The 23435-nt window shown below is 40.3% G+C and overlaps 1 protein-coding gene and 1 long non-coding RNA gene across 2 annotated transcripts; one reads left to right on the forward strand and one right to left on the reverse strand.

Annotated features, from left to right (window-relative positions):
• Positions 1-1195: 1195 nt before the first annotated feature.
• Positions 1196-2094, reverse strand: LOC104216231 (PLAT domain-containing protein 3-like). Its single transcript, XM_009766242.2, has 2 exons — positions 1927-2094; positions 1196-1709 (listed from the first exon to the last, which is right to left on the reverse strand). Exons 1-2 carry the CDS (start codon positions 2005-2007, stop codon positions 1239-1241), a joined length of 552 nt encoding a protein of 183 aa, XP_009764544.1. The 5' UTR covers positions 2008-2094; the 3' UTR covers positions 1196-1238.
• Positions 2095-2706: 612 nt separating this feature from the next.
• On the forward strand, positions 2707-3577 carry LOC104216230 (uncharacterized). Its single transcript, XR_011407404.1, has 2 exons — positions 2707-3158; positions 3505-3577. It is a non-coding gene; the product is annotated as an uncharacterized lncRNA (long non-coding RNA).
• The last annotated feature ends 19858 nt before the right edge of the window (positions 3578-23435 follow it).

Genomic DNA, 23435 nt, shown 5'->3' on the forward strand with positions numbered 1-23435 from the left:
TTTTAAAAATTGAGAAAAATACTAAAACACTTGGGCATGCTTATGTATGTGTACATATGTTATTTTGAAAGTATTTTGTATATATGAAAATTATACAGGGAAAAATTGGGTATCAACAATGCCTTTGGAACTTGTTTTGCCCTAGTCACATGTCTTTATCTGGTGCCAACTATTTGTTGACCCATATATTATCTGTGTCCAGTTACATATGTCATTTCGCCATTCATCCACCGGTCGCTAACTAATTTTACTCCATACACCTTGCACATTGTTGATGAGCATATTAAAATTAACCATTATTTGTTGTCGGTGAGCGAGTGAAAACCAACCTTGTTAAAGTCGACGGTGAACGCTGAAAACCATAAAAGTTGTACTCAAACAAAATTACAAAGAGCTCAAAGAGATAACCTCATTGCAACAAATATAAAAATTAGTTGTGTCATTTATTTCATCACTCTCCTATTACATTCTGCCTTATATTGTTTGTTGTTATTTGAACTTGTTTATTGCACCAAAAAAAAACTTGTTTAAATAAAAAGAGTAATAATTTTGTGTACGTTGTCTTCGTATAAGTAGATTTTTTACAAGCGTACAATACGCCCTTTCTTGTACTTTCAGCTACCACAAGAAAAACCTATAACGAGAGAACTCAATGAAAAATATTACTCCATCCGTTTCAAATTAGATGAGATACTTTCCTTTTTAGTTTGTTCCAAAATAAATGACACATTTCTAAATTTGGAAATTATTCAACTTTAAACTCTTTATTTAACTTATTTTACCCTTAATGAGAAGTTTTTATAACCACACAAAAATTATGGTCCCACCAAAGCTTTTACCCCTTAAGTTTTTAAGACCACAAGTTTCAAAAAAAAAAATTTACTTAAACTCCGTACCAAATCAAACTATCTCATCTAAATAAAAAAAAAAAAAGGGGGGTAAAGTGGGTGTTACTCCCCCAAAGGAAGAAATCAGTTTAGGTTTCTGCGACCTTCCACTCCAATTATGTACAAAGGCTTGTCATAACTTGCAGTAGAAAATGTTGGTGCAGAAAACTTTCCATTCCAATTATGTAGCACTCGTGAGAGTACATATCAGGCCTTGGCCTAAATGGCCTTCGTAAATCATACTACGTCAGATTAACACGTAAATTTTCACAATATTATGATGAACTGACAAAGAGAAGAAAAAAACATAAAGAGAGAATTTCTGGCTCGCTAAAGTCCAATAAACTCGAATTAAATTACATCAACAACATGATAAGATTGATAAGAATCATGAATTGGTTGTTGTTCGTTGGAAATACGCTTACAGTTGTTCCTAATGGCGGTCAACCCATCTGGGTACTGACCGGCACTGAGCCACGCCTCCACGGTGAACGGCTGTTGGCTGCATCGTTTGTTTTCTGCTGTAGACGTGACTTCCACGTAGTTACAGTACCATCCGTGGTGATCACCTGATCCATCAGAAGTCAAGTTCATTTTACAGATTGGCCCAGTCAAACACGGACCACGGCCCGTAAACATATCCAATTGGTCCATTTCAAAGTAGTTGTAACCTGGGCCCATAAGCCCACCCCAAGCTTGTAGGTTATTGATTCTAAGGCCATGGCCATTGGCATCGTAAAGAGACAAGGTAATTTTTGAGTCAGTTCCAGACCCCCAGTATGTCCCAGTCCGAACATAAGCTGTGTATACACAATTCAGTTCCTGCATTTTCCCATCAAATCAGCAATTGCAAAATAAAATATATTATGGTACACAGTGACAAATGTATAATTTAGAATCAATGTGTTGTATTCTTACTCATATTTGTTTCATTTCTTACATATAAGGTAATTAGGAAGTAGACGCAGTGAGTTCGACGTAATCCACTGCATCTACTCTAAATCCGTCAACGTAGTAGAAGTAGAGAAAGGTGACTTACAGTGCCAGAAATGGAAGAAACGGAGATGGAGAAGAGGATGACAAGATGCAACCAGAATTGGTTAACTCGTGCCACTCCCATGGCAGCTTCTTGAAATTGTTTCTTTCTCTAGAAAATGAGAGGAAAAAGGCAAGTGCTTTTTAGATAGTGGGAATGATAGTCATAGTATGATAGTAGTTTTATTTATAGATTATATCAAAGTTCATAGGGGACAATAGTATATTGAGAGCTATAGGGTCAAAACTATATGGCGTAGGCCTACCCGTGAGCTACACTATAATAGTCCTAGTGGAAGAATAAATTGGAGTAAAAAACTCTGACTAATGGCGGCTAATTCGAGCTGCAAGGTATATACCAGACGTATTGTTGACTTATTTATACTCCCTCCATTTTATATTAGATGAGATACTTTTCTTTTTTAGTGTGTTTCAAAATAAATAATATATTTTTCAATTTGGAAATAATTCAACTTTAAACTCTTTCATTTTACCCATTTACCCTTAATGAGATGTTTTTATAGTCACACAAATGTCATGGTCCCACAAACTTTTTACTCTTAAGCTTTTTAGACCATAAATTCCTAAATTCTTTTTCTTTTTTCTTAAATTCCGTGTCGAGTCAAACTATCTCATTCAATATGAAACGGAGAGAGGGATAATAAATACGTGCACTTGCGCCTCTCTGTTCTATCCTAAAATGATTATCGCACTTCTATATTGTAAAGTGAAGCCAAACTTCAAATCTGCTCAGAAGCCGCCATGAGAGAGAAACATGCATGCACCCACCTAGTTAGATTTACAGGAAATACACGGAAAAATATAATGATAAGAAGAAGAGAAATTATTTGGGAAATCCCACCATCTCCTCTAGCTTGCTCAACAATAAAGGAAGATCCACGAAAGGAATGCGTTTTGTTTTTCTTTTAAAACTAATATATTGATCCCATACTCTTTACAGCTGGCAGTTCGAGTTATTAGCCGCCATGAATCTAATTTTATTCATCCACTCTCAGTATAATGTCGTCTCCTCCCCATTATAAATAAACTGTACGCTATCATACTATCACTTCCATTATCTCAAAATCATTTGCCTTTATCCTCTCATTTCTAGAGAAAGAAACAATTTCCCTTGCACAAGTAGCTGTTATGGGAGTAGCTCATCAAGTTAACCAATTCTGGTTCCCTCTCATTATCCTCCTCCTCTCCATTACCATTTCTTCTACTTCTGGAGCTGTAAGTCACCCCTCTATATATATGGTGTGTATTTATACACATGCATAGTTAAACTTTTTACTTCTCGAGAATTAATTTGACTAATCTTTAAAGCTAAATTACATTAGATCAACACAATATTTTAAAATAATATATTTATATTCAAACTATACAAAAACTATTATAAGTTGAAATTTTCCTAATGTCAATTTTATAAAAAATACATTTTAAAATATTGATCATAGTTTGAGTTTCAAGTACCACATAAAGCAACAGAATCTGCTACTTTGTCAGTCCTAAAATACCCTCATGTTTTTATCATTTTGGATTTGCATTTTGCTCTTGCTGATTTAATAGGAAAATGCAGGAATCAAATTGTGTGTACACAGCTTACATTCGGACTGGGCCATTCATGGAGGATGCAACTGACTCAAAAATAAGCTTGACTCTCTACGATGCGAGTGGCTATGGAATTAGAATCAAGAACCTAGTGGCTTGGGGTGGGCTTATGGGCTCAGGTTACAACTACTTTGAAACGGACCACTCAGATATGTTCAGTGGCCATGGACCATGTTTGACTGGGCCGATCTGCAAAATGGTCTTGACTTCTGATGGTACAGGCCGACAATCCGCGTGGTACTGTAGCTACGTGGAAGTCACCTCAACAGGAGACCACAAACAATGCAGTCAACAGCTGTTCAACGTGGATCAGTGGCTTAGCACCGATCGTTCGCCGTATCAGTTGACGGCCACAAGAAACAACTGTAGGCGTATGTCCGGTGACCAACAACCCATTGTTGTTGATGTAATTTAATTCGAGTTCATTGGGCTACTTACAAACCATATATAGAATTTCTCTCCTTCTCTCTTTGTATCTCTCTTTTTCAATTATATACCAGTGTGTGGCAATTTTATCATCAATCCAATGTTGTGAAGCCCATTTAGGCCAAGGCCTGATGTGTACGCTCATGAATGCAACATTCTGGAAAATAAAGAATCGGACCTCTCTTTTCCTTCTGTTTTTCTTACCTAATTACATGTCTTGCTGTTTCTTTATTCATCCAACCACCAATAGAAACAAAACATTGAGTACAAAATAATTTTTGTCAGGAAATAAAAGTAAATTAGTAAAATATAAATAAGAAACAGAGATAGAAAGGAGTTTTTCACTCCTTCTGGTGTGTCTTTCCATTGCCATTTACACCGCTTTTTATAGACATAAAAATATAAAGACTTACTATTGCAAAATAGTGCACTAGATGAACATAAAGTATGAGAATCCATCCATAAGCTATTCAACTGCATGGGCATCCATATCTACAAACTATTCATAACAATATTTGAATTTTCCTGTAACAACCCGGTCGGTCGTATTGTGTAATTGTGCTCCATTTTCCCTTTTTATGCTTCACACGTGTGTGTTTATAATTTCATGACTTGCGGGGTCGATTAGTTTTGTAGTGGGGAGCTTTCGGGTTGATTCGGACCCTTGATGCTTGACTTAGAGATTTAAATTAGAAAACGTTAATCAAACTTTAACTTTTGTGAAAACGACCCCGGAAGTGTATTTTTAATGTTCTGATAGATTTGTATCGTGATTTCGGGCGTATGCCCGAAATTGATTTTGGAAGTCCGCAGGTTGATTTATGTTGATTTGCCGAAATTTGGCAATTTGAAGTTGAAAAGTTTGACACTAGGTTCAATTTTAGCTTTCGAACTCGGAATTTAATTTTGGGACTTGGAATAAGTCCGTCATGACATTTAGAACTTGTCTGCAAAATTTGGTATCGTTTGAAGTTGATTTGATAGGATTCGGACATTTATTTGTAATTCTATAAGTTCTTGAAAATTTCATTGAAATTCATGCATTTAAGAGTCAATTCGTAGTTTTGAGAAGTTATTTTTGTGTTTTGATCGCGCGAGTGAGTTCGTATGATATTTTTAGGCTTATGTGGATGTTTGGTTTGGAGCCCCGAGGGCTCGGATGAGTTTCGGACACGTTTCGGAGTGTGTTGGACTGAATTCTGCAAAGACTGGTGCCTGGTGCCCTCTGGTGTCGCAATTGCGAACACTATGGATCCTACAAGTATTGCAAATGCGATTCCTTGGTCGAAATTCTGGGCTTGGCTAGGTCCCATTTGCGATGGTTTTGTCTTAATTGCGAGGGCAGCAGGGTTCGCAATTGCGAATCCATATCGCAATTACGATAACTACAGCAGAACATAAGGGCTGAAAGTCAGGATTTTATCTCTCATTCTTACAGTTTTGAACCCTAGACTGATGGTGGCGATTTTGAAGAAGGATATTCACCTACAAACCTTGGGTAAGTAATATTAATCTATTTCTAATCATATTCCAACATCATATCTTAGATTTAAACATCAAAATCATATGAATCAGAGTGAAAAATTGTGAAACTTTGTCAAGTTTTTGAAAAATGAGAATATGAGTTTTGAAAGTCGATTTAGACTCGGATTTTAAAACTAATCACATATATGAACTCGTGAGGCCATGGGTGGACGAAATCTACTATTGGACTTGGGTTTTGATGGAGCGAGCTCCGGGGTGACTTTTGTTGACGCTTTGAAAAAAGTGTAAAGATCAAATCTTTATTTATTGTAATTATTTTCTCTTGCATTGGTTGATGATATTAAGTTAATTTTGAGTAGATTTGAGCCGTGTGGAGGCAAGTTCTAAGGGAAAAGTGATTTTTGAGGGTTGAATTGGCCTAATCGAGGTAAGTGTCTTACCTAACTTCGTGTGGGGGAAACTACCACTTAAGATTTGTATTGTTTGATTCAATTGCACTAAGAGAAATCTGTGTACGCAAGGTGACGAGTGGGTACACGGGTTGTACGTGGTATTTGTGCAGTTTAGGTTACTTAGACTATTTCTATGCTTAATTGAAATGCCATATCATGTTCTAAATTCTCTTAGTCAATCTATTCTTACTAGTGTTAGTCCATCCTTACATGCCTTAAATGATTTCGTCAACACTTGTTCTACCTCCTAACTAATAATTTTCTCTCATGCTTTAGTTGAACTTATTGTCTCTTTTATTGTCACATGCTATCTCTTCATTGTTGATTATCATTATTTGAAGTCATTATACATGTTCTCTTTTGTTGTTGATTATCATTATTTGAAGTCATTATACATGTTATCTCTTTTGTTGTTGATTATCATTAATAGAAGTTATTGTTCATGTTACCTCTTTCATTGTTGATTACCATAATTCGAAGTTATTGCTATACGTTATCTCTTCCATTGTGAGTATATCTTATTTAACACTGTGGTTATGTGTTGTCTCTCATTGTTGATTTATTGGTGTTGAAGTGGTGAAAGTCGTTATCATGTTGAGGCGAAATTGTTATTGTTGAAACATCTTCATTTGAGCATTTTACTTTCATTTTTGTTGTTGATATTCTTGTACCCGCTATGGAGGAGCCGTGGGCTATTGTTGTAAAAATATTAATATTGTGGATTGTTGGAAAATTGTGATATATGGGCACATGTGGTGCGAGTTGTTATTATAATGTGATATTGACGTGCATGCGCCAGTATAAGGCTTGGAGTTGATGTGCATGTGGCGGTATAAGGTGGGACTTATGTGCGTGTTGCTTATAGGGGAATTACATAAAGCCACGCAGCATCATAAGGTGGGCTAAAGTATGTGTAGCTATTTCGAAAAAACTATTTTCAAAACCTATTTCAAATATAAGGCTCACGCAGCGGTATAAGGAAAGATTATGATTGAAATTGAGAATTTTGAATACGATAGGGTACCTTGATTGTGATTCTTGATTTATACGAGGCGGTACCTCGGTGGTGATTCTCATTGAATACAAGGCGGTACCTCGTTGTGATTCTTGTTGTTTACCTCATTTTGCAAGTAGTTTTGGGTAGCAACTTTTCTTGTGGTTTTGTTCTTTCTTGTTTAGCAGTTATTGTCAGTATATGATCACTTGGGTTCTCTTAGCAGCTTCCTTATGTTAATTCCATGTTTAAACTTTCGGCATTAGTGTCACGCCCCAACTTCGGGAGGCGCGACCGGTGCTCAACCGGGTAACCCCAGTCAAGCGGACCTAGGTGCCTTTCCTATTTCACGTGTTACCCCGCATTTTTATTATCCGTTAACCAAGTAAAATTAGCCATTTATGATATAAACATATTCTTACGAGATTTACATAATATACATGGTTACTTAGCGTGGTTTACAAGTTACATTGCCCATATACAAAATACCTAAGTACATAACCCACATTTCCTGTCTACGGAGCCTCTAGGGATACAAAAGAGTGTTACAATACCTGCCGGCAACAAGGCTCCGGCTATACCTTACACAAATACCAAAATAAGACTCCGGAAGAAAAGCGGCATGAGCCACGCAGGGCCTCGAGAGGAAAGGGGCTCACCAATATAGCTGACGGAAAGTGGAGGAGTGCTATTGTTGGTGGACTGGAGTACCTGCTATAGAACCACTTACAATCATAACACGAATGTAGCGCCCCCGGCAAAAGGGACGTCAGTACATTTGAATTGTACTGGTATGTATGAACAAACTTTACCCCAAGTAAAATCAAGAAATACACAGGTAACAAACAGTAATAGAATCAACAATCCAATGCACATGAAAGGAACAACCAAAGCCAAACAAGTTCCACAATCTCTCATTTTCCCCTTTCAACATTATTTCATCACATCAATGATTTCACAACTTTCACATATTTTCATTTCAATAGTGATTTCGATCACTTTTCTACCCTTATTACCTCGGCCACCCTTATTACCTCGGCCACCCTTATCACCACAACCCACACCTTATAACTTCATGTTGCGGCGTGCAACCCGATCCCACCGGAAAATTTCATTTCATACGACAACACAACAATTCACAAAGAATTTTCATAGACATCAATACCATTTCCATCATATGCAATAGTCCGTATACAATTTAAGTCACAACGATAATTTCCCGCAACGAGTCACGTATGATATTACCATAGTTATTTCAATTGCATCAATTACGATTTCCTTCCATCATTTGTTCCACAGTTCTTACCACATGAACACATTCACATACACACCTGGTTTGTTACCATTTACTTACACCATTATATCGCGAGACTTAACCAACGACGTTCAAAGCATATTAATCACGAAGAGTCATCATTTCAAGGAAGCACAAGTTCATATCAACAATTCATACATTTGGGCCCAAGACACCATAGATATCACCAAGCAGTAATTCATGTACAAGGTTTTGTCGTAATCGTTCAACTTATTTACATCATTTCACAATACCCTCTTTCATTACTTACCACGCAGGGTTTTAGCCATTATACACATTCCCATATTTGGACACATTAACGTTCTTTCGTCTGTTAACACATACTCACATATCTTCATCCTCAAACATTTACAAGCTTAGCACATGATAAGGTAGGCACATCAAATCACTTTTCACAATCACATATAACATGATGGTGTGGAAATCAACTGAGACAATCAATACACATATTTTCATACAAGGTACACATACCGCATGCTCGTCATAATAAGGGGATTCTACAAGAGTTAAAGTTAGCCATACATACCTCAAATTCGCCCTTAGTGATACTACAATAATCCAATACACTTAAGCAACCTCAATCTACAATACAACATTCAATAGGGCCAATATTAGTAATAAATTCTGTGACTTATGCCATTTAGGCATATCATCAAACACCTTGTAGGTATAGATCTTTACACCTCATAACTATAGTATTGGTTCACCCAACTATCACCATTAACCAAAAATTCATTCCACCATCATTCCTAACCAATTTATAACTTCCAACAACATATGTGTGACTGTCACACCTCCTTTTGCGCGCCCGCCCCGAGGGGTTAAATGCGCGGGTGGAGTTTTTCCAATTTAAGTGACAATATTCGAAATGGGATTATTTATTTAATTCAGAGTCGCCACTTGGGAAAGGTTTGGTTTTTGGTGTCCCAAGTCACCGGTTTATCTTGAATCCCAAATCGAGGAAATTTTCGACTTTTCCAAATGAAGTCTGCGAACCAGAAATTCTAAGTAAGGAATTCTGTTGACCCGAGGGAAGGTGTTAGGCACCCTCGAATCCCGTGGTTCTAGCACGGTCGCTTAAATTGTTATAATGGCTAAATATCTGATTTAAATACATGTTGTGACTTATGTGCTTTTATTAAGTTTAAACCGCTTTTATTATTATCATTTATTTTTATAGAATTGCAACGTCGTGAAAATGCATCTTGAACCACGTCACAATCAATGCACCCGTAGTTGTTAACACATTTCGACTCCGTTGAGATTTGGATTCGGGTCACATCAATGTGCACCCAAGTTTAAGAGTGTAATTTATTAAGGGCGCCTAAGGGGATCTAGCGCGTTATTATTTGTAGAAGGCCATGAAATTTATTAAATGGCCTATCCTGAATTCTAGATAATTATCATGGTTATTTATTGAGGGCCCCGCGATTTACATCTCATTTGGCGAGGCTCGTCTCATTATTTTAGAAGGAACATCCTAAAGCGACTACATTTCTAATGTGTTTATCTCTTAAAAATAGAAGAAAAGATGCGTGCTATTTTAACTATGTGTTTGGCCAAATCCAGATTTTAGCTAATCGCCCGATTAATTATTTACGGAATGAAGAAACATTGTACCTCATGAAAACATGCTTTGAACTTGATAAGAGAAATGTATATGAGATTGGTGAAATGCTACGACTGTTACAAGAGCTCCCTAACTTCAACTTATTCAGACAAGATTAATTAAAATTGCTTATTAGGAAATGCGACTAATGACATTTGAAACTCATCCTATAAACTGCTTCATGAAAACTGAAACTCAAGAGTTTGAAACTGTATTGTCTTTAGCTAGATCTAAACAATTATTTGTCCTTACATATTCGAAACATGCTGAAAGAGCGAGTTTGAGTTAGCAATTGTATTAAATGGCTGCATATTTCACGGATTGTATTTACATCTTGTGTACTCCTAAACGAATAAAATGTCACAGTTTCCAATTGGCATAAGCTTTAATTAAGTACAACCTTACTAATCTGTCTCCATTAGGCTAACAGACCAAGAAACTGCATATCTTAACAACATTGAAAAAAAATTCGTAAGCAATACAACAGGTGATTATAACTCCTTCAGATCTTTTGATTCATGCTTTCATTGTTACATCAAATGCGAGTCTTAGTATGTACCTGGATATTGGATACAACAGAAGAAGCGAGGGGTCAGTAGGGCAATAGAAGCGATACCAAACAGCAGCAGTAACAGCAGGTACCAATAGAACAGAAATCCCAGTGCAAGAGGCCAATAAGCCAATGGAGAAAAGGCAGAATGAGACAAATTCCCAATAGTATGGAGTCAGAGAATCAGGCAATCCAATTCCAGGAGAAGCAAACCACACAAATCCAAACAATAGACTTAACTGACACTTGAAGGAAAACAGGACTAACTTGGACAGTTTAAACAAAATGAGAATCGAACAAACAGTAAGAAGAAGACAATTCCTGATTTTGTGATATCCCTTTCCCTATCTCCTCTCTTTTCAAGTTCTAATGTCAGTCCTCAATTTGAAGTCTATTTGGGTTATCAAAGAGAAATCTTTTCTGGTTTCTGTTTTCAGAATTTGAAACTCTCAGATGTTCCCTCTCAGTGTCTCTCTCTATTTCTGTATGCTTTTTTTCTGTGTATCTCTATCAGCTCTCTCTTTCAAAACTCCTCACAGTGTCTGTATTTTTTTTTTCTCTATTTTTTCAGATCCTTTTTATCTCTGTATGTCCTCCCTTTTATAAGCCTTCATATTACCCCTTTTACAGCCTGATAGATTATCACCAATACCCCTCCCATGTGCCTTCCATTTTCAATTCCAACTTTAGCTAATTAAGTATTAAACCCCATCAACATTCCCTGGCAGATTTAACTTTTAAAAGGTTTAATACTTCTTTAAACTAAAGCAAAGTATGGGCAGTAGAATGTATCTGACAGCATATGCTGTCAAACCATTTTTTAAAATCAAAAGCCTTTTTATGCAGGGAAACATGCTGTGCACAAAGCACATGAGGTGCACCAATGCACATGCTGTGCACGAGTTCTCATGCCCTCCAATTCCGCATTTAAACCAAACATCCTCAACAGCTATAAGTAAACAAAACTGGTTCTTAATTGATTCAACAAATGCTTAGCAGAAGTAAGTCGATTTGTTATTGTTCGGACAGTTGAAACTAATTGACGACACATGTCGACTCGACTATATTAGCATTAACATACTCAATCGTAGCCAAAAATCAGACATTTAAACAGTATCGATACATGGTTCGAATTATACTGACTAAGCAGAAATGCACTCGAGGAGTCAACTAGTCAGTACAAATTTGGAATACAACCAATACACATGTCTTATCAGAATAGGAGGGGTTCAAACAAACACAGTGGTTCAGGCAAAGTGGACAAACAGAAGTTGGTAAAATTAAAACAAATATGAACAGACTTTTAAAAACAAATCACACGGACTAAAACAAAAATAAAGAAAAGAAAACAAGACTCACCTCAAATCTTTGAAAAATCAAAACCTTGACTCGGATTTGGACAGACCTTTCTTAAGGCTGAATGGACTTTAATCGAAGTGTTTCTCAGATGAGAAACACTTTGATTAAAGTCCATTAGACCTTAATCTCTTCGGTTGAACCGGTATGAACCAGTGACGAAGAACTACAAAAATTTCCAAAACTCAGATCCGGGATTCATGCTTCCCTGGTCAGATTCGGACCAAACCAAGTATGGTTTGGTCACGAGGGGGTCTGGGGAGTGTCTGGTGTGAAGCTGGGGTTAAACTGTGTAGATCGAGTTTTGACTCGAATCTTCAAATGAAGATTCGAGAAGGTGAGGAGGGATTCGAACTACATGGTTAACAGATCCATGTTCAGGATGGCAAGGGGGTTCTAGGGTGTTAAGGGGAAGGTCACCGGCGTCCATGCCGCCGGCTTTCATGGCGAAAGTATACAGGGGCGGCTAGGGTTTAGGGGCCTGGTCTGTGGAGACGAAGGCTGGGGTATTGGATAGGGGGGCAGGGTAAGGTTATGAACTTATATAGTTAGTGGGTGGACGGATCTCGACCGTTAGATCAATTTAGATCTACGGTCTGGATCTGATGTTTAAGTGGAACGGTGTCATTTCAAGTGTTGAGGGTTTGGGTTCGGTCCGGGTGTAAACGGGTCGGGTTCCTCAGTAGGTTGTGGGGAAGTGATCTTGGCTGTTGATCAATCTGAGATCAACGGCCCAGATCACACTGGACTAAAACGTCGTCGTTTGGACGTCCTGGGTATCAGGTGGTGTTGGACCGGGCAGGCCTGGGTTTTGGGCTGTTTGTTTGGGCCAATTTTAACAAATTGGCCCAAGTCCGGAAGGGAAGGGACCTTTTCTTATTATTTTTTTTCTTTTTCTTTTATTATAAAAATACAAAATTAAGTAAAATCAAATTAAAAATAAACACCTAGTACAATTATTTGCACACACATTAAAATAATTCAAAACAGGTAAAATTAAACAAAACAAAATCACGGACAAAGATGCTTGTTTATGCTTTTCTATTTAAACCGTGTTACGGTTCAGATTATGCATGACACGTACACACATTTTTTTTGAATTTTGTTTTAATAAAGTAAATAAATAAAAACGGGCCAAAGTCACAAATAAATCAACAAAGTGCCCGCACAGAAATCCAAAAATTGTACAGCAGGACCAATTTTATTCTTTTGGAGCGACTGTCGCGCAAAAACAAAAATCACGTGCTCACAGCTGCCCCTCTTTGTTCGGAAACACGAAGAGTTTTCGTGCAAAGATAAAGTGAGCGTATATGAGCGATTTTTGCCTATGGACCACTCCGTATGAAGCATGTTTTTTTTTGAAAGATCTGACCGAATCTTGCTTCAAAGATTTCCTACATATCCTGGGCTAAACAGGAATCAGGTCAATGTAGTTCGAGAAGTTTTGGTAGCTGGGACTACCATGGGACTGCAATGCTTGCTGCTACTGCTGCTGCTGTTGTCACTGCTACGTCACTGACCGCCTTATTACAACCAAACGAAAATTGGAAACTGAACTAACTACTTATATGCATGTCAACTGCTAGTTACAAGATTCCTATCTATGATTCTTTTACGACTTGATCTTGGGTCTTAGCTGATTCTGCTTGTAGACTCCGATCTGAATCTTGATGCTTGCGAGTTGCGGCGACTTGTTTAACCTCTGGGATACTGAGTGAGACGCGATTGGCAGGGTTCAGGCCCTTAATTAAACGTTGGAGTCAATCCTCCTTGCATTTACTCCGATATCTCGGGACATCTTCTCTTTTTTCTTTTTTTCTTCTTTGATTCCGAACTGGGATTCATCTCGTGGGTCATTTTGATCCATGTGGCTCGAGGTCAGACCTGCGGGAGAAAACAAACGAACGAAATTTTCTGCCCCAGTTTAACTAGGAAAATTTCGTTAATTATTCACCAGGAAGTTCATAAAATTGATGAAAGAGGATATGCATGCTCAGTTCAGGGTTGGAGCCCTAATATCGACTAGCTGGGGAAAGGTTCAGTTTAGGGTTTAAAACCCTAACGCCGAACAAAGGAAGAATTCAGTTTAGGGTTTAAAACCCTAATGCTGACTAAAAGGAAAATTCAGTTTAGGGTTTAAAACCCTAATGCTGATTGCATGAAAAAGCTCAGTTTAGGGTTTAAAACCCTAATGCTGGCTGAAAGGAAAAAGTTCAGTTTAGGGTTTAAAACCCTAATGCTGACTAAAGGGAAAATTCAGTTTAGGGTTTAAAACCCTAATGCTGATTAAAAGGAAAATTCAGTTTAGGGTTTAAAACCCTAATGCTGATTGCATGGAAAAGCTCAGTTTAGGGTTTAAAACCCTAATGCTGGCTGAAAGGAAAAAGTTCAGTTTAGGGTTTAAAACCCTAATGCTGACTAAAAGGAAAATTCAGTTTAGGGTTTAAAACCCTAATGCTGATTGCATGGAAAAGCTTAGTTTAGGGTTTAAAACCCTAATGCTGGCTGAAAGGAAAAAGTTCAGTTTAGGGTTTAAAACCCCGATGCTGACTAAAAGGAAAATTCAGTTTACGGTTTAAAACCCTAATGCTGATTGCATGGAAAAAAAGCTCAGTTTAGGGTTTTAAAACCCTAATGCTGGCTGAAAGGAAAAGTTCAGTTTAGGGTTTAAAACCCTAATGCTGACTAAAAGGAAAATTCAGTTTAGGGTTTAAAACCCTAATGCTGATTGCATGGAAAAAGCTCAGTTTAGGGTTTAAAACCCTAATGCTGACTAAAAGGAAAATTCAGTTTAGGGTTTAAAACCCTAATGCTGATTGCATGGAAAAGCTCAGTTTAGGGTTTAAAACCATAATGCTGGCCAAATGGAAAAAAGTTCAGTTTAGGGTTTAAAACCCTAATGCTGACTAAAAAGGAAAATTCAGTTTAGGGTTTAAAACCCTAATGCTGATTGCATGGAAAAGCTCAGTTTAGGGTTTAAAACCCTAATGCTGGCCAAATGGAAAAAGTTCAGTTTAGGGTTTAAAACCCTAATGCTGATTGCATGGAAAAGCTCAGTTTAGGGTTTAAAACCCTAATGCTGGCCAAATGGAAAAAGTTCAGTTTAGGGTTTAAAACCCTAATGCTGACTAAAAAGGAAAATTCAGTTTAGGGTTTAAAACCCTAATGCTGATTGCATGGAAAAGCTCAGTTTAGGGTTTAAAACCCTAATGCTGGCCAAATGGAAAAAGTTCAGTTTAGGGTTTAAAACCCTAATGCTGACTAAAAAGGAAAATTCAGTTTAGGGTTTAAAACCCTAATGCTGATTGCATGGGAAAGCTCAGTTTAGGGTTTAAAACCCTAATGCTGGCTGAAAGGAAAAAGTTCAGTTTAGGGTTTAAAACCCTAATGCTGACTAAAAGGAAAATTCAGTTTAGGGTTTAAAACCCTAATGCTGATTGCATGGAAAAAGCTCAGTTTAGGGTTTAAAACCCTAATGCTGGCTAAAAGGAAAATTCAGTTTAGGGTTTAAAACCCTAATGCTGATTGCATGGAAAAGCTCAGTTTAGGGTTTTAAACCCTAATGCTGGCCAAATGGAAAAAGTTCAGTTTAGGGTTTAAAACCCTAATGCTGACTAAAAAGGAAAATTCAGTTTAGGGTTTAAAACCCTAATGCTGATTGCATGGGAAAGCTCAGTTTAGGGTTTAAAACCCTAATGCTGGCCAAATGGAAAAAGTTCAGTTTAGGGTTTAAAACCCTAATGCTGACTAAAAGGAAAATTCAGTTTAGGGTTTAAAACCCTAATGCTGATTGCATGGAAAAGCTCAGTTTAGGGTTTAAAACCCTAATGCTGGCCAAATGGAAAAAGTTCAGTTTAGGGTTTAAAATCCTAATGCTGACTAAAAAGGAAAATTTAGTTTAGGGTTTAAAACCCTAATGCTGATTGGCTGGGGATAAAGTTCGAGAATACTACACGATCTATTTTTTTGAGTTTTCTTGTTTTAATAGAAGATAAAAAGGGGGTTTTGCGGGAACTTACTTTTTGAGTGAATTCCTTATTGCCAAAATGTTTCTTGTACCCGTGTACCTTCTTCTTTGGGCGACACCTACTTCTTGCACGGTTGTCTTGGATTATACCTGTTTCAACTTTTCAGACAAAGAACAATTTTTAGCTTGGAAATGACGGTCGGTTCGGTGACCTTGATCGTTCCCAATTGCTTTGTTGCGTCTCTATTTCTATTGTGAAGTTCCGCCATTGATTTGATTCGAATGGCGAAACTCTTCTAGGCTGTTCAGGCTTGTATTTCCAGATTCTGCGATGATTTGCCTCGTAAGGCCCTTTTTTCTTTTGTCCCGTTTTGATTGAAGGTTCAACGGGGATTTTATTGGAGGTGTTCTATGGGAATTTGTACAAAAGGAAGCTCTGTGGGGGAATATTTACAAAGGGACTCGCTGGGGACGTGCTGGGGATTTGTTTCAAAGCGGGCTTTCTATGGTTCGTTGGAGTAAGCTTGTTGGGGAATATTTACAAAAGGACTCGCTGGGGATGTGCTGATGAAATTCCAACGGGGATTTTTTTTTTCATATTGGGGGGGACCCTGCGGGAGATTGTTCAAAAGGGGAGACTCTGTGGGGATTTGTACAGAGGGAGACTCTGTGGGGGTTTGTCCGAAGGCGGACTTGCTGGGGAAGATTTCTCTCTTTCCTCCTTACTTTAAACACCATCGAACGTCATGATTCATCAGGCTTGGGCAATCGTACCAACGAGATGATGCATTTTCCTTCATGAGACGGAATTTCGTGCAAATAAACCTGCCACCTACCCTTTCCGGTGTATCCTGAACGTGGGGTTAAAACATAAAAGAGATTCGAAAAGAAACAAAGAAAGGGGAAAACAAATCGGAAAAGGAGTATCCTTTTCGGGACGAGAAAGATTTATCTGAGGAAGATAACGCTGGCTTTAAAGGACATGACATGCTCTTTGGACTGGACGTCTGACCTTCCAAGAACTTGCGTTTTCCTGAACCAGAACGGATCTGCGATTCCAAACCGGTGGCACTTGCCGAGACCTCCTTGGGGTGGAGTCATTCTTTTTCGGCCAACAGCGCCCTTTGCGGGTTTTCGCTGGCTAACCTCTCTCATTTCTCTTCCTGTCATCGCTTGATAGCACTCTTTGCGAGTTTTTACTAAACAAGCTCTCTCATTTTGGTTTCTCTACTCCCGTCGCCTCGTGGTGCCCGAAGGTTTTCACCGCCGAGGCTCTCTCATTTTATCTCTCTCAATTCAGAGTGTGCTGGTCTCCATTTGTGACGCTTATTGGTTTCCCACCACATTTGGTAATTGATTTGAAGGCTTGTGCTTGGTAAAAAAAAGGTAGATGATACTAACTTCTCAACTGCTCGACGTGCCCCGGTTTCAATTTCAGGGTGGATGGGATTTTATTGTTGGTGCGACTGAACCTCAGGGAGAGGCTGCCTACGTATCCTTTCGGAATCAAGTCAAACGTAGTTCAGGCCTCAATCAAATTTTGTTTTTTTTTTCTTTTTGTAGAGAGGATTGGGTAGTGTTTGGGAGTAGTGGGGGATAAAATCTTCGCCATTTTCAAATGTGTCAGGACCACTTGGAGTATGATCTAGACGTAGTATCTCTTGACTGCATCTGCATTTACTGTTGTGTCGGGTCATTTCCTTCGATATCACCTAAATACAGTGCTCCTCTTGGCAATATCTTCCTTACGATGTATGGGCCTTTCCAATTTGGGGAAAACTTTCCTTTTGCTTCTTCATGATGCGGCAGAATACGCCTTAGTACCAGCTGACCTACTTCGAAATTCCAGGGTCGGACTTTCTTGTTGTAAGCACGGGCCATCCTTTGTTGGTATAACTGTCCGTGACAAACTGCGGCCATTCGCTTTTCATCAATCAACGTCAATTTCTCCAGTCGAGCTTTAACCCACTCGCTGTCTTCGATTTCTGCTTCGACAATGATTCGAAGCGAAGGAATTTCTACCTCTGCCGGTATTACAGCCTCGGTCCCATAGACCAAAAGATAGGGAGTCGCTCCCACCGATGTGCGTACCGTAGTGCGGTACCCCAATAATGCAAAAGGTAACTGCTCATGCCACTGTCGGGAACTTTGGATAGTTTTCCTCAAAATCTTCTTGATGTTTTTATTTGCAGCTTCCACAGCACCATTGGCTTTTGGCCGATAAGGAGTAGAAAACCTATGCGTTATCTTGAACTGTTCGCATACATCTCCCATCAAGTGACTGTTCAAGTTTGCTGCATTATCTGTAATGATAGTCGCAGGAATACCGAAACAACAGATAAGATTTGAGTGCACAAAATCTACTACAGCTTTCTTAGTGACCGATTTGAGAGTGACAGCTTCTACCCATTTGTGAAGTAATCGATGGCTACCAGTATAAACCTGTGTCCATTCGAAGCCTTTGGTTCAATCGGTCCAATGACGTCCATGCCCCAAGCGACAAATGGCCAAGGCGCAGACATGGGATGCAGTTCCGTGGGAGGTGCATGAATCAAATCACCGTGCACCTGACACTGATGACATTTCCGAACGAAGCTGAAGCAATCCTTTTCCATGGTCATCCAGTAATAACCTGCTCTAAGGATTTTCTTCGCTAAGACATACCCGTTCATGTGAGGTCCGCACACACCTGCGTGTACTTCGTGCATGATCTTTCTCGATTCCTCGATATCGACACATCTTAGGAGATTGAGGTCCGGGGTCCTCTTATATAACAATTCACCGCTTAGAAAGAAACCACTTGCATGTCGCCTAATGGTCCTCTTCTGATCTCCAGTAGCATGCTCTGGGTATTCTTGCGTCTTCAGGAATTTCCTGATGTCATGGTACCAAGGCTGCGTATTTGATCCCGCCTCGATTACACTGGAGTAACCGTGTCTTTCCTTGATTTGGATTTCCAAAGGATCGACGTGGGCGTTGCCCGGGTAGGGTAGCATTGAAGCCAAAGTAGCAAGTGCATCTGCCAATTCATTGTGACACCTCGGAATGTACCTGAATTCTATTGATGTAAAGCGCTTTCTGAGGTCCTCCACATGTTGTCCTTATGGGATAAGTTTGACATCCCGAGTTTCCCATTCGCCTTGAGCTTGCCGGATGATCAGGTCAGAGTCTCCCATAATCAGTAAGTCTTCGACATCCTGATCGATTGCCATATGCATGCCCATAATGCAGGCTTCATACTCAGCTGTATTATTTGTGCAAAAGAAACGAAGTCTAGCTGTGGCGGGGTAATGCTGACCGGAAGGCGAGATCAAAATTGCCCCAATCCCTACACCCTTGGCATTCACGGCTCCGTCAAAGAACATCTTCCAAACATGAGCTTCCTCCGAGATCACTCCTACGGTGTTTACCTCTTCATCTGGAAAGTAGGTATCTAATGGCTGGTATTCCTCATCGACCGGGTTTTCGGCCAAATGATCTGCTAACGCCTGGGCTTTCATTGCCGTGCGAGTGACATAAACTATGTCGAATTCCGTAAGCAAGATTTGCCATTTAGCCAGTCTCCCAGTAGGCATTGGTTTCTGAAATATATACTTCAAAGGATCCAACCTGCTTATGAGGAATGTAGTGTGGGCTTGGAGATAATGTCTCAGCTTTTGTGCAACCCATGTGAGAGCGCAGCATGTCCTTTCCAGCAGAGTGTATTTGGCCTCGTAGCCGGTGAATTTCTTGCTCAAGTAGTAGATTGCTTGCTCCTTCTTTCCGGTTACGTCGTGTTGCCCGAGGACGCAACCGAAAGAGTTCTCCAAGACTGTCAGATACAAGAAAAGTGGCCTCCCTGGTTCTGGAGGGACCAAGACTGGGGGATTCGAAAGGTATTCTTTGACTTTATTAAAGGCTTCTTGACACTCAACTGTCCATTTGATCGCCGCATCTTTCCTTAAAAGCTTGAATATGGGCTCACACGTGTTTGTCAGCTGGGCAATAAACCGACTGATGTAGTTCAACCTGCCCAAAAGACTCATCACGTCTTTCTTTGTTTTTGGGGGAGGCAGATCTCTGATGGATTTTATCTTAGTTGGATCTAGCTCGATTCCTCTCCTGCTTACGATGAAACCCAAAAGTTTGCCCGACGGAACTCCGAAAGCACATTTGGCTGGGTTCAGCTTCAAGTCATACTTCCTTAGCCTCTCGAAGAACTTCCTCAAGTCTTGGATGTGATTATCCTGCGTCCTGGACTTGACTATCACATCGTCTATGTACACCTCTATTTCCTGATGCATCATGTCATGGAAAATGGCAGTCATGGCCCTCATGTAAGTAGCCCCCGCATTCTTCAGACCAAATGGCATGACCCGGTAACAGTAGGTTCCCCAAGACGTGGTGAAGGCAGTTTTCTCGGCGTCTTCTTCATCCATCAATACCTGGTGATACCCAGCATAACAATCTACGAAAGACTGTATCTCGTGTTTGGCACAATTGTCAACGAGGATGTGGATGTTGGGCAGCGGGAAGTTATCTTTGGGACTCGCTCTGTTCAGATCTCGGTAATCTACACATACCCGAGTTTTCCCGTCCTTTTTTGGTACTGGAACCACATTCGCCAACCATGTTGTATATTGGACTACCCGGATCACTCCTGTTTTTAGTTGCTTGGTGATCTCCTCCTTAATCTTGTCACTGACCTCAGTTTTGAACTTTCGTTGCTTTTGTTGAACTGGAGGATAATCAGGATGAATCGGCAATTTATGAACCACTATATCAACACCTAGTCCTGGCATGTCATCATATGACCAAGCAAACACGTCTTTGAATTCAAGAAGAAGTTGAATTATCGCCTCTCGCGTTTTCTCGTCCGTGTGAATGCTTATCTTGGTCTCCCGGACTTCTTCCGGGGTTCCTAAGTTTACTGATTCAGTGTCATTCAGATTTGGCTTAGGTTTATTCTCGAAATATTCCAACTCTCGGTTTATCTCCCTAAACGCCTCCTCCGCATCATATTCTGGTTCTGGGTTCATTAATTCGCAGTTAAATAACTCATTGTGATCTGGGCGTGAAGTCCGCAAGCATGTCATATTTAAAGCCACATTATTAGGACTGAAAAAGGAAGATAAAAGGAAAACTAATAAAAATCAGAACAAAAGAAAGAATAGGAAAGCAATGATGATTTTTTTTTTTTATATATTTTCTTTGGAAAGTTGGAAGACAACAATGTTTACGACTAGGAATTCAAAGCAACAAATGAAAAGAAGAAAACGTTCAAGTTATGTCCTGGGATAACTTGTGACACAGGAAAGGTGGCAGGACATGTCTACCCGGACTTCCGTCTAGTCGGGAATGGCGTGGCCTCCCAGTTTTGGAGTTGGGCGCTCGGCCCCATGTACAGCATCTCAGCAGTGCTCGTTCCTTCACCTGGCTGAACCATGTGGATCTCGTAGAGCATCTCTCTCATTGCCCCACATATCTCCTCGATTTCCTCAGCCGTGAAGACCTCATCATCTTCTTCTTCAGTGTACCTCGGCCTGATGAAGGTTGCATATAAATCCGGCAGTGGTTGAGGTAACTTCCAACCCTCATTTCTCCTTTTCTTTGCCCATTCTTCGTCTGCTGGAGTAGGTTTGAAACCTAGTCCAAAAGGTTTCTTGATGACTGGCAAAGTAACGGGTTATGTTATTCCCTGAAGGGTTCGTCCAAGTCCCTTCCCTGGCCTAAATCCGTGTCGGATCATCTCTTTGTCCACCATAACCGAAGCGTTAGACAAGAAAGGCTGGGGGCAGGGTATTCCCTCTTCGTGCTGCTCTGCCAGTACAATCTCGAAAGCTTGATAGACCGTATGTTCGCTTCCTTCTCTCGATTCAAGGTACGGGATGGATGGATCCCGATAAATGGCATGCTCATCTTCCCCGTGGACCACGATCTCTCGGTCTTCGTACTCGAACTTCACCATCTGGTGAAGAGTGGAAGGAACGGCTCCTGCCGCATGGATCCAAGGTCTGCCAAGGAGAAAATTGTAGGATGTGTCCATGTCGATCACCTGGAAGGTTACTCGAAATTCGACTGGTCCTATGACCAACAACAGGTCTATTTCTCCCATGGTGTCTCTCTTGATGCCGTCGAAAGCTCTTACGCAGACATTGTTGGGTCGGATTCTTTCGGCCCCAATTTCCATTCTTTGCAGCGTGGAGAGCGGGCAAATGTCAACGCCTGAGCCTCCATCCAACATTACCCTCTTGACATAATAGTCTTCGCATTTAACTGTTAGATGCAAAGCCTTGTTGTGTGCTGCTCCTTCCGGGGGTAAATCGTTTTTGCTGAAAGAGATTTGGTTGACAGCGAAGAATCTTTCTGTCATCCGCTCTAGTTGTTCCACCGAGGTTTCAACTGGTACATATGCTTCATTCAGGGTTTTCAATAGGATCTTTTGATGCTCAATCGACCTCATCAATAATGACAGCATGGATACTTGCTCAGGGTACTTGCGCAGCTGATCTATCACTTCGTAATCCGGCATCTTCATTTGTTGGAAGAACACTTCCGCTTCTTCAACACTCACAGGCTTCTTTGGAGGGAAGCGCCTTTGCGTGGCGTTGTTCAGTTCTTGGGTATTTGAGTACCCTCCAATGAAAGTATTTCCTGGAAGTTCTCCCATGACCTCTTTACCTTTGTACATTACCAAAGTCTTTTGATAATTCCACGGTACTGTGGACGGGTTGGTCATTGGCTTTTGTGGCACGCGTCCGATAACCACTGGCTCATTCAGCCGAGGTGGTTGAATCGTCCCCCGGACCACATAGGCCCCTTTCGGCACGTACATAGGTTTTGTCTTTTTGATCCCGAAGTTCTGCGTCTTCTTGGCTTGACCTCGTGGTATGTAAAGAACTCCACCCTTTGCTGGTACCACTTTCTTCTCCACCTTCTTTTCAGGCTTGCTCTTTGCAGCCTTGGCCTCCTCCCCCTTTTCTGATTTCTGGTCTATTTCAGGCCTCTTCCCTGTGTCGACAATGGCAATTATGGCTTTCAAAGCAGGGTCGAACTCTTTGTCTTCACAAATCATGCCGATCAGCGGCCCATTATTGTGAGCGGGCAATGGATTGTTAGTCACATTTGGGATCTCTTCGTCCCTTAGCACTATTTTCCCCTGCTCTATCAAATTTTCGACCACTCTTTTCAATGACCAGCAGTCGTTTGTATCATGTCCCTCGGCTCCTGAATGATAGGCGCATCTGACTCCGGCTTTGTAAGAAGGCGATGTTGGGTTTTGCCTCGTTTGGGGAATTGGTTGCAAGAAACCCAACTGGACTAGCTTAGGGAACAAAGTAGAGTATTGTTCACCGATGGGCGTGAAAGTCCGCCGTCGAGGTGGCTCCTGGGGGCGGTAGTTATTCTGCGGGGGTTGTGGGTTATAGTGGTTGCGGTAAGGAGGCTGATTTCTGGGAGGTGGAGCTGGGCCTCGGTTGGCTTGTTGTGGTGGATGGTTATAAGGTTGGGCATTCATGACCATATAAGGCTGATGAGCATATGCCAAATTTGAGTGGGGGTAATAGTGTTGTGGGGCTCTTTCCGGAAAATGGGGCCTGGGATGACGATACTCCCTTGCTTCAGAGGCTGCCATAGTCGTTTCTTCCTTCTTCTTCCCCCTCGTCGTTCCTCCAGACCCGCTTTGGACGGCCTGGGAAGTTGCCCTTATGGCTGCTTGACTCAGAATCCTACCTGTTTTCAAGCCATTTTCCACCATCTCTCCAATC

Source organism: Nicotiana sylvestris, chromosome 5 (genome assembly GCF_000393655.2).
Source record: "Nicotiana sylvestris chromosome 5, ASM39365v2, whole genome shotgun sequence".
Classification (NCBI taxonomy): domain Eukaryota; kingdom Viridiplantae; phylum Streptophyta; class Magnoliopsida; order Solanales; family Solanaceae; genus Nicotiana; species Nicotiana sylvestris.